Source organism: Apodemus sylvaticus, chromosome 12 (assembly GCF_947179515.1).
Source record: "Apodemus sylvaticus chromosome 12, mApoSyl1.1, whole genome shotgun sequence".
Classification (NCBI taxonomy): domain Eukaryota; kingdom Metazoa; phylum Chordata; class Mammalia; order Rodentia; family Muridae; genus Apodemus; species Apodemus sylvaticus.
This window is the reverse complement of record NC_067483.1, coordinates 71,329,866-71,348,771: the sequence shown is the minus strand read 5'-3', so window position 1 is coordinate 71,348,771 and position 18,906 is coordinate 71,329,866. Positions and strand designations below refer to the sequence as shown.

Genomic DNA, 18,906 nt, shown 5'->3' with positions numbered 1-18,906 from the left:
ACCTTCTAAGAATGACAGCTGAACTTTCCAATTTGCTTATACTGCTTGGGGAGCTAGAAAGCACATGCCAAAAGGAAAACGTTTGTGATGTCTGAACAGAAAGGAAAGTTCTTGTCGGAGGTGGGGGCAGGAGACTATTAGGTACTGAAAAATACTAATAAGAAATGAAAAGAAACTAAACAGGCTGTAAAGTCAAATACCCTAAACACAATCCAAAGTCAGCACATGAGCACTGAAATGCTCTAGTTGGACTAACTGGTTAAAATGTAAATAACCATATTTAGTTACTGCAATTTAAGCACCAAGTAGAATTCCAGTTACACTACATTACTGAATGAGTAAGTCCTAAAAATGGAAACGAATCTCAAATCATCCTGATTAATATAAAATAACAGGCTATATCAATTTCTCCCTTTCCTTATAAAATAGAGATTTGATATTTGAAAAACGTCAGAGGCCATACAGCCATCTAACATGGATGCTGTCCCTACTGATATAATTCTTTCCTCTCAAATGGAAAAATATTGGGGCTGGAGAGATGGCTCAGTGGTTAAGAGCACTGACTGCTCTTCCGAAGGTCCTGAGTTCAAATCCCAGTAACCACATGGTGGCTCACAACCATCTGTAATGAGATCTGACTCCCTCTTCCCGGGTGAGTGAGGACAGCTCCAGTGTACTTACATATATATAAAAAATAAGTAAATCATTAAAAAATGGAAAAATGTTATTAGCTTTCTGTGACAACTCATTAAAACTCCTTTAAATAATTAATATAGTTTGGGAAATTTTAAATATAGTTTTGAAACTTTTCTCTTTATACATCACATAAGACATAGACAGATATGAATCTTTAAAAAACCTAAATTGTCATAAAATAATATGTTTAACATAACATGTTTCAACTTATTTGAGACTATTCACCAATTTCTTCCCTTTATTTTGCTGAATAATAGACAAATCATGTCAGTGATAAAACTCATATACTAGTTTGTCAGTAAAGACTTTTTGGAAGATAAACTAATAGTTCTTGAAACTTATGAACAGAAAGATGTAGATTACAAAAAACTGTAGCTAAACTCATTAAAAATCTACATTCAAAGAGCTAAGTAAGAACATCTGAAAATTTGATCATAAGTAAATTTTAAGTTGTAAATATATGAAATAGCATTTTTGCCTACTTAGTCTATTTTTAAGGTTTATGTTGGGAAGTACCACTGCTACTCTGAAGTTGTGAATTAAGCCACTTCAGCAGTAAGTACTGGTAGATGCCAGATAAATGCATCAAAGTAATCTCTGCATTCACTCTAGAGGCTTGGTTAGCCCACAAGAACACACTTTATAGTAGAGCTCAATCCACTTTCTACCCAAGGTTAAGGTTAACTATGGATTGTTTGGGTACAAGTCTTCTGATACTAGACTAGGACATGACTGTACTGCCTTCAAAGCACAGGGCTACGGCAGCACTGTCCCTCGGCCAGGCAGATGGAGTGTAGACAAGAATGTGAAGCAGAGGCTTTCTCATGGACAATGACATCAAATAAGAGTGTATGGGTAGGACTGCTACCTTTCTATAAGTCTGTCATTTTTGTCTTTGTGGAGTACTGACTATCTCTTTTATTCAGACGAGTCCAGTCTCAAGTGTCTTCCATGTATAACCCATTCTTAGGTATATATTTGGTAGTGTTGATATCTGGATTATAACTGTCACCTTATATGGGATGATAATGATGCATCCATAAATGCTTGGTAAACTCTGGCTCCTATACATGATGAAGTAACAGTGAAGAGACAGTCCATTGCATGTGCTTTCTGTTTGCCTTTACAAGGCTTCTGCATAAGTCATGGAGATCTATGCCTATGTAGAGGTATGCTAGTTATTTCTGCAGTAAAATAATGTCACAGCCAATCAGCCCTTCCTCGTGTCATAGTGAGAGTGGACTGCTTGTGTAAACTGGTTAATGCAATCAAACACTTAGATTCTGCGTCATGATAAATGCAAATGTAGAACACCATTAGGAAAAGTGAGGGCAATGCCTCACTTTATATCCCACGGGCCGGCTCATGTTAAAGGAGTAACTCAAGGGAGGACTTTCCGCCATTTATGCAGTCTACTTCTCACTCTGTACACTTCTCTGTGCTCAGGAGACTGCGAGTGAAAGCTTCTTTAGTCAGAAGCACAGGACATGAAAATATTTAGGGTGTAATATTTTATTCTGTGATATTTACTGTCTTTGATGCTATAGAAAAGGACTTATATGTAAGTCAGGGAAAGATGAGAAATTTTCAGGGTAAAGGGGATGTGCTCTGTGGTCTGTATTTCAAATGCACACTTGTGCTTGGAAGCAAACCTGCATGTGAGCTCCAAGTCTTAGGGCCAGGAACACAGCACTACCATTTAAAGTAACTTGAACCCCTATTTGTTGACGATAAATGACACTTTCTTTCCCAAATATTGGAAGAAAAAGGCAAACAGTGATAGTTTTTTCTTCATACAGAGAATGAGGTAAATATAAAATTGCATTCCATCTATAAAATCCCTGACCCCAGGAAAATATATACACACACACACAAACACACACACACAAACATTTTTCTGTTAACCATCCAAATAAACATGAAAATGGAAAAAATTTCTGAAAAAGTGGGGTACACCAATTTTAGATACAATTTTTTCCAAGGCTCAACAAAAAAATTATGGGTGTGTGTGATTACTCTTCACTATTTTAGACAGAATACTATGTTCACATAATAATTGATGTTTCTACTAAAGAGTATTGAAAATTTAAACTAAGAGCTTAAAGAGCAAGAACACATTTGTCATGTCTCTATAGTCTGAAATGAAACTATATATAAAACTTTTATTTAAAACCCAACAAAGCCGGGCAGTGGTGGCGCACGCCTTTAATCCCGGCACTTAGTAGGCAGAGGCAGAGGCAGATGTATTTCTGAGTTTGAGGCCAGCCTGGTCTACAGAGTGGGTTCCAGGACAGCCAAGGCTACATAGAGAAACCCTGCCTCAAAAAACCAAAACCAAAAAAAAAAAAAAAAAAAAACAAAACAAAACCAAAAACCCAAAACCAAAAAACAAAAACAAAAACAAAGGAATTGTGTGTGTGTGTGTGTATATCTATCTTTAATGAAAATATGAAGTTTAAAAACTTAACTCTCCTCAAGCAAAAACAGAATACAGTATCTGTAACACTTGTTGCTCTGAAGCAGGCCTGAATTCTATCTTATTTATGGAGGCTCTGAGCATGCCGCCTTCTGTTCCTACTGGTAAACTGTACAAGAATATAGACAGGTCATCCATCGACAGACATCTTCATTTCTAAACGACTACCCACTGTAGTGTATTCTGCTTATTTCTAAAAATGAGAACCTGACACATTCTAAGTTTGTAATATAAAATTATTGTAATCTAAAAATCTAAAGACTGCTTCAGTAGCTAGGTTTAACTTTCTAACTGGGCATGGCGACTAGGCCTGAAGCTCCAGGAAGCAGGAGGCTGCGGCACAGGAAGCGTGCAAGCCTGAGAACAATCGTATGTCTGCTGAGCTCCAGCCAAGCCATCCAGCTATCCAGGGTTTTATTTTTTCCCATTTATTCCCCTTGGAATGTATATGTCTGTCTGTCTCCTCTATCTATCTATCTATCTATCTATCTATCTATCTATCTATCTATCTATCTATCTACCGATCTAAAGTGAAAAATAAGCTTCTATTGACTAAATCTTTAAATGGGAGGCATTAAAATCAGCCTTTACATTATTCTCCTTGATACCTTGATATAGTCACTTTCCTAAAACCTCATAATTTTCCAAATTACACTGTTTAAGACATTCTGTTCTATTTTATTCTGTTCTATTAAATTCTATTCATCTTTCTTTTTTTTATTCTCTGATACAACACATCCTGACCACAGTTTAGCCTTCTCCCTCCTCCCAGTCCTCTCCCCACCTCCCCTCTCCCCCAGATCCACTGCTCTTCCATTTCTCTTCAGAGAAGAGCAGGCCTCCTGGAGATAACAACTGAGCACTCCAGAAGTAAGATGCAGTGAATGCAGGCACAAACCACCACAGCAAAGCTGGGCCAGGCAGCACAGTGAGGGACGAAGGGCCCTGTACCAGGGGAAGAGCAGAGGCTGCTTCACCCCACAGACAGGAGGCTAACAAGCACAGCATGTCTGCAGAGGCTAAGGCAGACCCACGCAGGCTCCGTGCTTGCTGCTTCGGGCCCCTTTTAGGCCTGATGATACTACTACCCTCAAAAATTAGCACAATAGGGAAGGAAGCAAGGAATAATAATCAGGGTGATCAAACACATTATACATTTTATATTATACTGATATCTGCCCTTCAAGATCCTGTTCAAATGCTTATCAATTAAACAGACTACAAATAAAAATTTAAATGATAAAACATTGAATGCATATCTTCACCTTGATTATATACTTATATTGTGTTCTTTTAACTTTGAATGCTATTACAGAAACTAAGTTAAAAACACTTTAGAAATCACAGAAACAGTGACAACAGGAATCTGTAGGCACATGTGAGTCTTCCAATGCACTAATCAACTACTGGTCAATAACAGGTCAGGATGGGATGAAGGAAGACAGTGTAGACAGGGCCACTGTAGCATGCCTGCTCTCTGACACTGGAAGCTAACACATGCGTTTATATCATCCTTGACTATACCACCATTTCCTAGAAACACAACTTTAAAGTACATGTTGCAGTTTCAGTGTGTACTCACACAACATTGAACAGATGGACGTCCTGGGAAAGCACTGTAAGATTTGACTACAGATAAAATTCATGTGAGGCCTAAACACATTCCATTTATCTTTCTGCATCAAAAATTATCTTTCAAACAAATGTTATCTCCAGAAAAATATGTGTATATTTCAGACAGGTCTCATGTAGCACAGGCTGTCCTCCCACTCACTATGTAGCCCAGGTTGACTTTGAACTCCTGCTTCTCCTGCTTCGTAACTCCTAAGTGCTGGGGGTACTGGAGATCAAATCCTGGGCATCCGACCAGCACTCTGCCAACTGAGCTACACCCCTCTCTAGCAATTCTAAAATGTTAGTTATTACAATTAACAATAGCTTTAATGGTAATACTATTTCTTCCACAGTTATAGTGAAGCTATAAGGTTTCTTTAGGGTAGATAAATCAGATGGACTACTGATATGATTTTATAGATTCTGCTTATAATTTGGAGCATTCTGAATTTCTTTTTTATTATTCTCTAAGAAACTAATAAAATTTTGTAAAAGTAACAACAAAACTTCAAGATAACATCTAATATACTATGGTATATTTACATTAATCTGCCTTAATAGCAAGTAGTTTTTAATATACTAATTTTTTGTTTTGATGTTATTATTGTAAAATTCACTTTATTTGATATTGTTTTTCAATTTTTGTTATTTTATTTATTTACTATATTATTTACATTACTGTCATAGCCCCCCATTGCTTTTCTCCACAGTTCTCATCCCATTCCACCTTCTCCTTGCCTCTGAGAGGGTGTTCCCCCTAGTGGCCTCCCCTTTCCCTGGGGCCTCAAGTCTTACAAGGATTAAGCACATCTTCTTCCACTAAAGTCTGACCAGGTAGACCTTGACTATATTTGTGCCAGGGGCCTTGGAGTAGATTGCATAAGCTCCTAGTTGGTGGCTCATTGGATATTATGCTTAAAGTTAGCATAGATGAGTACTGAGAATATTTAATTTAATATGTAGATGTATGATACAAGTATACAAAGAATGCTAACTAGGCCTTAATCATAAAGACTAGTATCTATTTATATAAACTAAAATAATTGAAAACAATTATACCTTATCTGGATTATTAAAATATTTTTCCACATACAAAGTTATCTGCTAACAAGTTAAAAGCAGAAGCACAAAATTCTATATGCAGGATATATAAGACACTATATCATGGCAACATGTATCTAACACATGTTTGCATTACACACTTGAACGGATGACATAGAACTGGTAAAGGTTAAGTATAGAAGTAAAAAGTTATGAAAAGTCAGGTCACACTGAAAATAAATTACAACATGGGGAGAGGAGTAAGTTCATCTGTGTTTAAAGACAGGCCCTGCTGGAGAATGCAGTACGTGCCAGGTTCTACAGATACGACTTTGAATAAGACTGTCAGAGGTCTTTTCCTCTAGAGTGCATACTTCTGAGGAACGACAGATCGACAAGGAAATGACCGATTGGAGCAGATGGGCTGAAGAAGTTGCTTTTATGAGTAAATAATATTGGACTTGAGACTTGAACCACAAAAGCTAGTTATTTAAAGCCTGATGACTACTCAAGCTAGGCAGGAAGGCGACAGAGTAGGGAGCGCTTCTTCAAGGAAGAAGAGACACAAGTGGGACATTTGTAGATGAGGCTGAGGAAGCAGAAGTGCCACATGATGCGGGTATCCAGAGCATGCTGACACATTTCCTTTCTTCTAAAGGAGCATGGTGCTGGGGTTTGACTTAAAAGGACTGGGAAAACACTTAAGTGGAACAGGAGGACCAGGAGGGGAGGCAACACCATGGCAACTAATTAGGAGGCTGCAGGAGCTGAGTGATGCTGGCTGCAGTAGTTTGCATTAGAGTGCTAACAGTATATACTGCAAGCAAAGTTCAAATAGGAGCGAAAACTCAAGGAAGTCCCCAAAGTTTCTGACTTGACTACATGGTGGATGGTTGTAATGTTTGTTAAGATACAAAGATGTGGCTGGGCAATGGTGGTGCACACCTTTAATCCCAGCACTTGGGAGGCAGAGGCAGGTGAATTTCTGAGTTCGAGGCCAGCCCGATCTACAGAGTGAGTTCCAGGACAACCAGGGCTACACAGAGAAACCCTGTCTTGAAAAAAAAAGATGAAAAGATGTTTATATAAATTTAGCTGTTTGATAATGTTACAAGCATTTAATTAGCTATGTTAAATAGGAAGAGAGAAAAGATCGTGTTCAAATCAATCTCTGGTAGAAAATATAAGATGACAGTACTGAAGACTAACAGGATGGTCCTGTAACCAGTGTGAATGAAGAGATGCTCTCAGGTGAGTGTCTGGCTGAAGTAACCAGCATTTACAGGTGGAGAGGAGGAGTTATCTGCCAAAGAACAAAGAATGGGAAGGGATGAAGAAGGGCTGACTAGAGAGATCAGAAGACTGGCATGTTTTGAAGTGAGGTAAGAGAGCATTGAGAAGCAAGGCTCAGACAACTGCGGTAAGCACAGACGCGAGTTTAAATGAGAAAAGTCTATTGCTTCAGTCACACAAAAAAACTGGAAAGAACCCAGATATACCTCAATGGAGGAATAGATACAGAAAATGTGGTATATATACACAATGGAGTACTATTCAGCAATTAAAAACAATTCATGAATTTTTTAGGCAAATGGATGGAACTGGAAAATATCATCCTAAGCAAGGTAACGCAATCACAAAAGAATACACATGGAATGCAATCATTGCTAAGTGGATATTAATTAGCCCTGAAGCTCTGAATACTGAAGATACAATTAGCATAGCAAATGATTTCCGTGAAGAAGGAAGAAGAGGGCCCTAATCCTGGAAAGGCTTGATCCAGCATAGTAGGGGAAGAGTACCAGGACCGAGAAAAGGGAGGGGAAAGATAGGAGAATGGATGGAGAGAAGAGGACTTATGGGACATATGGGGAGGGGGACTGGGAAAGGGGAAAGCTTTTAGATGTAAACAAAGAATATAGAAAATAAAAAAATAAAAAATTATTACATTAATAAAAATGTATATAACAAAAAAAAAAAAGAAAACTGGAGAAGTTCAAAATAAAATTGACAGTTTTTTTTTTAATTATTTTTAAAAGTTTAAATAGATCTCTCCCCCCACCCCCGTCTCTGTGTGTGTGTGTGTGTATTTATTTTGGCTATCATTCATAACAAGGCAATAGAAAAGGTAAAAAACAAGTGAACAATAAATTTAATAAATTTACTGAATAATTATAATATTTATGTGTACAGAGATAAAATTTTATTCACTTGATAAAATGGCTTGAGTGGGTTTAATAATGTTACTTTTGTTTTAAGAGTAGCTCTTATAGAAATGAAGATTTCTGAAAGCCTCAAAATTTCCTTGGTGCAATGGTATTATTTCTGTACTTATAGTAAAAAAATAACGTTCTTACTCCTTAGGCTAATTAAGCATGAGTTTATGTTCACACTAAACGTATAACTTAACCAAAGGAGACAGAAAGGTTCTGGTTGTTTAAACCTTTCAGTGACCAATTTTCATCTTAATGCAGCAAGTCCACCACCTCTCTGCCCACCCCAGGAACACCTCTTAGTACTATTCACTTCCTAAAATTTTCTTTCAGTTTTGGTCTTGTAACCATGTGACTTGGTAAAAACTAGGTCACTTGAAAAGGAAGAAAACCCAATAAAATGAATTATAAAGACAACAAGATTAAACTGATCGCACTGTCTTCATGCACCCTACGGAAACTGTACAAATAGGCAGTTGGCTGTGGTTTGGCATTTAGCAGCATGCGATCAGTAAGGAGGAGGAAATTTTATTCTCATTAACTGTTGCAGATTTACTGCAGTGAAAAAGGGCTATGTAACCCGAGATGTGACAGCATAGCAAGATCAAAGCCACGGGCTGGAAACTAAATAAACCCTCTGGCTACTTCCTGCAAGGAAAATTCACTTTGGCAATGTAAAACAGAGCCCAGTTAAAAACTACTCTCAGTTTTATGAGCTGTCATAGCAGCTCAAGTGGTTTGGGCTGGCTGAGTTTAGAACATTATATTTCCTTGTTTTTGTCTTAGATACTTCTACAAGAAGGTTTATAGACTAACTCCCACTCAACACAACAACAAGAAACTTGTAGTTAAAACTGAGCACAGTCACTAAGCTCATTAGAGCAGGCCTTCTCTGGTACATTTTTTCTTCATTCATCATAACTTAGTATTTCACTTTTAGATTTAACTTGGGAATATGGATTTACTTTTATGACTTACATACAACCTGTACAATTCCTATTCAAACTAAATGCAAATCAGCTACACAGCCCACATGGCTTTTATTTGATTAGTAAGCTATTTGTACAGGACACCACGAGTGACTATGGGCAACATGGAGAATAAAGCAATTAATTAATACTACATTTAAAGGCCTGTAGCCCAGTATTAAACAATGTTGTTTAACATTTTTAACATAAGAAAACTTAATGACTATTCATAGCAGTTAGGCCACAACCAAACAGACAGGACTAGAAAGAATAAATCAACCTTGAATTACACAGTTCTCTCCAGTTAAGGACTAATCCTAACACTAGACTCAAGGCCTAATTTATCTCATTTTAAAAGGAATAGTGCTTGTTATTCTATTTAAAATATGAATAAGGAAGGAAGCATTTGAAATGGTAATTTGCATTGTAGTAAAAAAAATCTACTTTTGATGATAGCATTACCTAGGCCAAACATCTCCTACAAGCACTCACATATACTTAGAAACTCTAGACTTTCTTTTAATTTATATTTGTAGTTGTTTTGTTTTGAAACAGAGTATCACGATTACCTAAGCTGGCCTGCCTTGATATCCTCTTGCCTCAGCTTCCTGAATTCTGGGCATACAGATATGCACTCACATATCTGACTAAATTCTCTCTCAATTGTATCTACATAGTTAACAAAAATGTAACCAGTACACTTGGAAAACCATACGAGCTTTACCATTAGATAGTCACTCTTAAATGGTGGTGATGTGTTCAATTTCCTAGCCAAGCCAGGGTTAACACCCATGTCATGTCTTTAAACACAAGGCTGTGCACAGTCATGTGTTAACATTTTTATAGGATTCAGTTCTATTATTTGACTTGTAGATTCAATTATAGCAGTATTTTTTCCTCCTAAATGAAAGTCTTAATAAAGCCTCAATAATGTGGTTTCCTCTGAGAACATCTTTGGGCTTTCTACACAGCTAGCACGCGTCCCGGCGAGTACAGGCACTGTCTTGGTGAGGGCAGGCCCACTGCCAAGCTCTCTGGCTTCCACATCTGTAAGGGGAGTAAAGAACTGAAAACACCTTCCACGTAAGTACGGCGACCTCTCTAGGGAAGACATCTTCCCAAGGTTTTAGTGATTTTTGGCTTGTATTTCTAATTTTTAGTAAAGTTTACAGTTTGTAAATGCTGATCTAATAAATCTAGCCTTAATAATCTAATAAAATCTAGCCTTAAAGGTTATAGGTCCAATTTACTAATAAAATCTAATTCAATTTTCCATGGGAAAATGCAAATAATTAGTGTCCAAGCACTGGAGGGAGGCCTTTTCCCTGCTAGAAAGATGCCGTCTCTCTAAAAATAAAAATGACAAATAAGACAAATGGGTCAACTCATAGGGATGCATTTAACAGGCCCTAGAGAAGCACCATCATCTGAAGAAGTGACACGCACAGGGCATTCACTCTCCAACCGAGATAACTTCATTCTTTCACTTTCATTTTAATACAACTGGATTTAATCTTTAGAGAGAATTTAAGGTAATGAACTAATTACTTAATGCATTAATAAACTCTTCACAGCTTGCCTTCAAGTAAATGTGAAATACCAATCTGCAAGAAAACATGTCCAAATGTATTAAAGCAAAATAGGTTTATAATTTGTCCTGCTACGAAGTGAATGCTACATCCCCCCTTTAAAAACATTTTCTCTCCCCTTCCCCAAACAGAGGTCACCAGGATCAATGCATCTCCTTGTCATCTAGATGCAGTAACCATGTGGAACAAAGGCTGCCCCTCGTATTGAGCCTAAAGGCTTCAGGATTTATTATTGCCCCGTTCCAGTTGGTTCCCTAAAAATGTCTTGACTCTTAATTTCTATTTTCACTCTTCACCCTCTTCACATCTGTGACTTTGATCAAATGTGCCATGTACAGGTGTGAAGGTCAAAGACATGTGGGTTATTAGCCTTGCTGTACTTCAGATTTTTAAAAAATCTTAAACGTTTTATTCTTGGAAAATTTCAAAGGTTCCTAGGAATATTTTATCTTGAAAAATGCGATTGGTACTATCCAGAATGTAAAGTAAAATTTCTCATAAGGATTATTTCACAGACTAAGTCTCCCAATGAAAACAGACTCTCTTTACCCAGGTACCCAAGGCTAATGTCCTGCAGTCCAGGAGTCCCTGCTCCATGCTCAGCAGTTCTAGTGTCCTACACTTTAACACGTACGACGACAAGCACTGGGCTATCTTAGGCAGAATTCTCTTTGTTATAAAGTTTGTGAATGATTTTATTAATTTCAAGAAATTCTGTGACATATTTCTACTCCATCAATACTCATAAAAGTAGAATGAGCTTAAATTTATTCCTCTGATTTAGGCCTGGAAAGCATTTACTACTGGGTTTGAGATGTTTTTACATAAGCTAAAAAATTCTTTGTATAGCTGAATATTCATAATTAAATTTAATATATTATAAAAGTTTACATAGACCTGTATATTTTCAGGTAGAAGCATTGTGTATAAAACAAAGCAATTTTTAAAGTAAATGGGATACTATACTGCTATTCAGCCTTGCTGTTATAGTCTCAATATATATACATATGTATTTATAAAGAAACTGTGTTTTAAAAAAATATTTTCTCAGCCGGGCAGTGGTGGCACATGCCTTTAATCCCAGCATTTGGGAGGCAGAATCAGGCGAATTTCTGAATTCGAGGCCAGCCTGGTCCACAGAGTGAGTTCTAGGACAGCCAGGGCTACACAGAGAAACCCTGTCTTGAAAAATCAAAAAAAAAATTATTTTCTCATTTGTATGTATGGGTGTGTTTTACCTGGGTCTGTGTACACCATGTTTGTGCCTGGTACTCACAGGGTCAGAAAAGATCATCAAACATCAAATTCCTTGGAAGTGGAGTTACAGATGTTTGTGAGTCGACACGTAGGTACTGGGAATTGAATCACAAGTCCTCTCAACAAGCGGCTGGTGCTCTTAACTGTTGAGCCATTTCTCCAGCCCCTCTTCTATATTTTTTATAAATCAAAGCTTAAGAAACTCTATTTAAACCTACAAACAGTCCTTTTAAACATGCCTGCAAATGTCCAGAACTAAAGGATTTGAGGACCTACACATACAACCACATCAAGAACTCAGTGTATAGAAGTTTAGTAGCGCACTAAATATACAGGACACTGAATGAGTTATTTTTTTAAAATTATATATTGTTTGATAATGGCCTTGTCTTAAACCTGGTAAGCTAGGGTTTTGATGGGGGATGATAAGGGCAGCCTTACAGTGAAAGAAGTGAATTTCATTTGTATACATAGAATCCTAGTTTTAGGAAAAATAATACTTGAAAAAACTATGAGCCTGGTAAGGCAACTTAGTATAAGGATGCTTCCTAGCAGGCCTGACAACCTATGTTTAATACTTGGAGTCCATGATGAAAGGCAAGAACTGATTCCTGCAGTATTTCTTCTGATCTCCACATGCATGCCACAGCAGGTACATTCAATATGAAAGTGTAATTTATAGTTAAAATTAGTATAAAGTATTCTTTCATTTAGAGAAATAATTTGTTACTTCATTATGCTCCTGCAACTAAATTTCAGCTGTTATTTAATGGTTCACAAGATAAAGAGGCTACAGTGAAAAGAATATATGCGTAATATATAAGCTTAAGCACAAAACAAATAATAGTAAAATATTCCAGGAAAGAAAACAAAAGGTTGTCACTAACACACACAGGAAATGAAGGCATAGGAAGCGGAGAATAGGTCATGTGTGAGTCCAGTTCACTTTGACCTCAGCGAGACGGTCAGCGATGACATATTTTACCAACCACAAAGAGCACCAGGCTCTCTCTCTGAAAAATATTTTTCAAAGCCCCAAGGAAACTGAAGCAGACTGCGTTTTTCCAGTTTATGAAAATTGGATTCCTATAAAAGGAAAATGGACCATTTTTACTGCAACAAAAACTGATTTGTAAAAGCTGGAAGCAGTTTAAGAATACCCTTAACATGAGGTTCTTGTTAGTCTTGAAAAGTAAGAGTTATAATAAAAAAAGGACCAAAAATATGGCATGAATACATAGTACATAACATTAAAAAAACAACAACCCCAAAACCTTGCCTTGCTCCCATTATTTTTAATTAGCTTCAATTCCAAGTTCCACTCCACCCCCAACCCCAGTTCGGAGTTGGGGAGATTTACTCCTGACACTGGGACTGGCAACCCCAGAGCCAGTGCCTTGGAGCGCTAATGCATTTTGCATTAGCTCTAAATGTCGGGAAATCCTGGCGCCAAGAGGTTCAAACCAGTAGTGACACGTGTCTAAAGCCAATGATTTGCTGTCCAACTGCCAGTATCTATTTTATCAAACGTCAGGGCTCTCTTGTAGAATGAGATAGATGAGTTTAACAGCTTTCACTGTTTCCAATTAAACTGACTCACCATATTACAGAAATGCAGACCCTCAGACTACGAAGCACCTTTGACTTGGGCTTTAGGAAAAGCAACGATATAGATTAGGTCTTAACACTTTTTTCAATGTTTAATTATTAAGCATCATTAGAGAAAAGAGAAAAATCTGAACAATTAAAAAAAACAGATGTCATAAAAATTATTAATTTATTCTTTACCTAGCAGCACCTGGATCAACTACTTTACAGCTTTGTCTATGCAACTGAAAGGCTCCACAGTCAAGCCTGGGAGCCATGGAAGCGGGTGGTGGTGGCACTTCCCACTGCTGCAGCTTGTCTCATGCTCCATCACACATGCCACCGCCAATCACTGAAGGGAGTGCTGATGCGACATTGTTACTGTTGCTGCATTAACCTTTTACTGTTCTTCCCGACATAACTTTGCTGGGCTTAGTTATCATGAAGAGGAAGCAGGGAAGAGTTTGCAGGCCATCTGGGTATTTTCCTGACTTAGGGGAAGGTGCTACAGAGGTCTCGCTTCTTCCCTCTAAGGGTAACCAGGCTTGTCAGATTTTAAGTTCAATGAGAACACTATTTGTTCCCAGCCTAAGTCCTTTGTCTTTATAATCCCAGGAGAGGTGAGAGTTAGAAGACAATTTCGGGTTAGTGAATGGGGTGTTTATGGAAAAATAGTCTTATATTATTTAAAGTCAGTTAATAAATAGAAAATTTCATAATCAGCATTTCGAGTTGATGTTGTTTAATGAGTTTTAAAGTTTATCTCCTAGATATCAGAAACTGAGAGCTAGTTTGTAGCTTAAGATTTCATATTGGGAACATCACAAAGCTAGATCATTGTAACAAAATGTGTGAATAATTATAGCAATTTAATATGTTTAAGTATTTCGAGAATTAAAATAAATATGCCTAACTTAAGATCTATGTTTCTCACTGTCAAAGGAGACTCTTATCTTGGAGGAGCTGCAGGAAGGAAATGGGAGGTAAATACAATCAAAACACAGTTTCTGTATGTATGAGATTCTCAAAGAATAAATACAAATCATCACTTAAAAAGAGAATTGTAAATAACTAAAAATATCTGAACAAATGAAAAAGTAAATTAAGAATACACTTATTTAACTAAGAATTATTCCAGAATAATAACTGCAACAAAAGGTACAGAAATCCTCCACTCTGCTGTAAACCACATCTCTACTGACACATTTGAGCATCCCTTTTCATCTAATTTGTTAGCTACAAAAGCTCAAATAAATTAACAGTAAATTATGTTTCTACAAATAAAAAGAGAAGGCAATATGCTAAAAGGATTTAAAGCTTATACATTTCTTAAAGATAATATTTCAGGGAAAGTTTTTTAAAGGATAAACAATTCTCAACTCAAAATAATTACAGTAAGTTTATTACTTTTGTTTTTAAAAAAGCCTTTGGTTTATTTTCAAGGGTAAAAATAAATATTTAAGTAGTTTCTTTACTTCATAAAAGACTATATCACAGTAGTTTTCAATAAATAAATTCTATATGGATTTTTCCTAGCCACTAAAATTTAACAGAAATAAAAAGCAACATATTGAAAAATTTAAAATATGAAAAATTATCACTGAATATATCTTTCATTAAAGCTATGTTGCTTTATAAACTATAATTAAAAATGATAAACTTTGTTGAATTGATCTCAAGATTTACTGACATATATTCAATTACTCTCATATTGGAAAATGTGGAGACAGAGACTCACCATATGACCCTGGCTCACCTTGGACCTTCCTGTCTCATATTCCTGAAGGCTGGGGTCATACACATGTCCCACACTCCTGACTACATATTCAATGTTAATCAATATGTTTAACCTATTTGAAGCCATTGAATTACATCAAAAATGAAAACAGGCCTTATTTAAGGAAGTAAGGCAAGATCTATAGCAGTCTGCTGTATTTAGATTGCCATTTATAGGACAATACTTACTCTTTACCAAAAGAGAAAGAGTAATTACAATGGCAGAACAATTAGGTTTATAAATGATATAAGCATTTTTTGTTATAAGATCATATACCCAAATCAACTTTCATTTTTAATTTTACAGAAAACACTTGTATTGTGAATTTTCATTTTAGTTATAAATAATAATTATACAAGCTAATTAAATGTGTATAACTGGAATTCCGGATGCTTCAAAAAAAAATCCAAGTCATTTTTTTAGTATTAAGTGATCGTTAGCTTTTAAGTCTTGAGGCAAGGGATTTCTTAATATGTCAACCAAATATACTGATGAAATTATTTCTTGTGTTGTTATTGAGAGGCCACTATAGAAGACTAAACTTCACATTTTATGAATATATCACTTAGATGAGGCAGTTTAAGCATAATTTAAAGATAGCTTTGCTATGAATTTATGTATAGAGCTGGTATTTCCACGCAGTGTATCAATGCATATTAGATCACCTCTATTGGATCAATTAGCTGTGCTTTCTTTATCTGTAAAACAGATGTAATTTTTGCTTTAAAAATGTAGAGTACAATTTCAAAAATATAGTTATTTATAAAATAGATTATATATAATAAATGATCAATACTATTTATATCAACTACCATACTTATAGTTGTATCAAATTCATTTCAATTGATCACTGAGATAACACTAGTCAGGAAAAGGTGATGAATGCATCACTTAGATTTAGCCTGGGGTTGGGGATTTAGCTCAGTGGTAGAATACTTGCCTAGCAAGCACAAGGCCCTGGGTTTGGTCCAAAGCTCCGGGGGGAAAAAAAAAAAAAAAAAAAGATTTAGCCTTTGTTATTGGTTACCCTTGACAACCTCAAAGTAAGATGGTATTGTATAAAACACCACTATGTCATTGAACATGGAGAACTAAGCTGATGTCCAACTGGATACTTCACCCTACTGACTAGCATTTATGGTGCTGGAAAATACTTGGCAAACTACTTGGGGAGAAAAGTAATCTTTAATGTTACCTAGCTACAAACACTGCAGCCTTCAATAGCAAACTCCCTCCAAGTCATACTGGTGTAGTCGAGGCACAAGTGTAGGAGTAATGGCCATTGTTTTTCATGAGATTCAAAGACCATCCATGAGGTGGAACTCATACTTGACATTGATAAAGTGGTCAAGAACTTGAGAATAGAGAGTTTATTGTCCCTAGGAGAAAACCTACCACTATTATTATGCTAAATAAATACAGCAATAAAATGACACCTAAAAATAAGCATTAGGACACCACTCAACCCTTTCAAAGAAACTCTTTCTTGCAATAGATGGCAATTAACATGGAAACTCCCAACTGGAAAAAGTACAGAGCAATTCACTCTCAATGGAAAGTGCTTATCAAACTCCTCTCAAGGTTCAGGGATCTTCTGGGAAGAGGCAGAAAGACTATAAGAGTCAGAGGTGATGAACAACTCCATAGGAACAGGATCATACAAAGATGACAGGGCTGATGCACATCTGAACTCACAGAAACTACAACAGCATGCACAAGGCCTGCACAGGTCTATACCAGACAAAACTCCAGCATGGAAGAAGGGACTTGGATACAAAGTCCCACCCTGAACCAAGGAGCAAGCAATACATGCTGGGGAAGAAAGAAAGGAGTTTTTCTTAATGCAGTGTCAACAGATAGATCAGACAAATTCCATGGAAATCCCCATACTCAGGGGTAGTTGGCCTATACAAAACACTCATATTTTGTGTGTATGTATGTGTGTGTGTGTATTATGTTTCAGTTTGTTATTTTTGTCTTATTGAGCTTTTATTTGTTCTTTTGACTTTTGTTTTTTATTTTTTTAAGAGAGAGTGGGAAAGCCAAAAGTTGGTATAGAAAAATATGATCAAATTATAGTATATGAAAAATATTTTACAGATAAATATAGCCTGTGTTACAAAAATAGGGTTTGAAAAATAGAAACTAAATCAGTAACTTAAAAGAAAAACACTTTAGGGAAAATACGATTCTTCCTGTTCAATTGATAGCTCAGTATGAGATTCCAATGGTCTGCCGGAATGAAAACACTGCACCTCTAGGGAGGGCACAGGAGGAAAATGTTTTCTATACTTTTTGGCAACAATTTAAAAAATCTGTAAGAACATTAGTAATGAAGCTGGATGCTGCTACAGTCAACTTTGTTACAACTATAAAACAATCCTAGCTTATGAGATATTGTTTTCCTTTTAAGTTTTGCCAACTGCCAATGTTACAATTATAAAAGTCTTCTACTAATGAAAATAGCAACTTTTCTACAAGGTGGTACATGAATGTGGTTAAACCATATGCCACGTGCCTCTTGTATTTTATTTGTTTTGGATACACTAGGAAATAATCTGTGTTCATTATTGGAAACTATTGTCTTTTTCAAATAACATTTTCTAAAGCAACACAGCATTACTTTTTAATTAATTAACTAAAAAAAAAAATAAGTATTTTCCAGAAGAGATGAAAGGTTTTTACCCTCCTTGTAATGACCAAGGCAGAGAAATGGCAGACTCAAGAAAACTCCAGCTTTTAAAAAACAAAGGAGATGCCATGCCTCTCCTGAGTTCTTTCTTGGAACATTGCTTACCTGCCAGGAAATGAGTGCTGCCCAACCACATCTCCGTTCTGGAGGTGGAAATCATTGAAGAAGTCTGGACTTATCGCTCCTTCAGAGGTAATCAGTCCATCTGCAAAGAGCCAAACAGTGATTAGTCAGACACATTTATAGGGAATAAAGTAAAAATTACCTTACTGAGCAACACATTAGAAACCTGTTTAGTCTGTAAATAAAACTATCAGAAGGTCATGCTATTATCCCTGGAGGTCATACATATTGAAACGCTAAGACTTATCATAATAATACAGCAGTCGCTGAGTGTTTGGTAATGCCAGTGCAATCAGAAACAAGACAGACTGCCCTACAGGTACCTACAGAAGTGTGGACAAGAAAAGATGAAAAGCAGAGAAAGGCATCAGGTGTGGTAGGGAGGAGAGTGAGGGCTTAGGCTAACAAAAGGTCACGAGGAAAGGCAAAGGGGGCATGGAGGGCCATGGTGCTGGCACAGAGCAAACTTCAGCATGTTTCTCATTTTGTATTCACATAGCTTCAGTTATATGTCATAATTGGGAATATAACAAAATTAGTTTGTTAGTAAAAACCATTTGACAATTTAAGTGGCAAACATTAAAGCACAAACTTGTTATCAACTTTTTATATGAAATTGTTTATACATCCTATGGTCTTAAATGGGTGAGCTATACAAGATGAAAACACTTTAAAAAACTTGATTTCCATTAGTTACTAATTATGATATAGCTATACCATCATGGTGTCAGATGCACATGATCTTCTAAAGAGCTCTATACTGCTGTGTGGTTTGAGAGCTCTGTTTTTATGCCTCAGCCTGTCAATTTTAAAAAATGATTTAAGACTTATATCACTTTCTCTCAGTCGTCCCAAGACTCCAAACAGGCTGCT

General features: G+C 36.4%; 1 protein-coding gene across 1 annotated transcript in view; it reads right to left on the bottom strand.

Moving 5' to 3' along the window:
* The window catches only part of Kifap3 (kinesin associated protein 3), a 131,225-nt gene that overhangs the window by 8,627 nt on the left and 103,692 nt on the right, over positions 1–18,906 (bottom strand). The window contains exon 19 of the mRNA XM_052200611.1: positions 18,016–18,115. Within this exon, the coding sequence (XP_052056571.1) occupies positions 18,016–18,115 (100 nt within the window). The remainder of the gene's footprint in view (positions 1–18,015; positions 18,116–18,906) is intronic.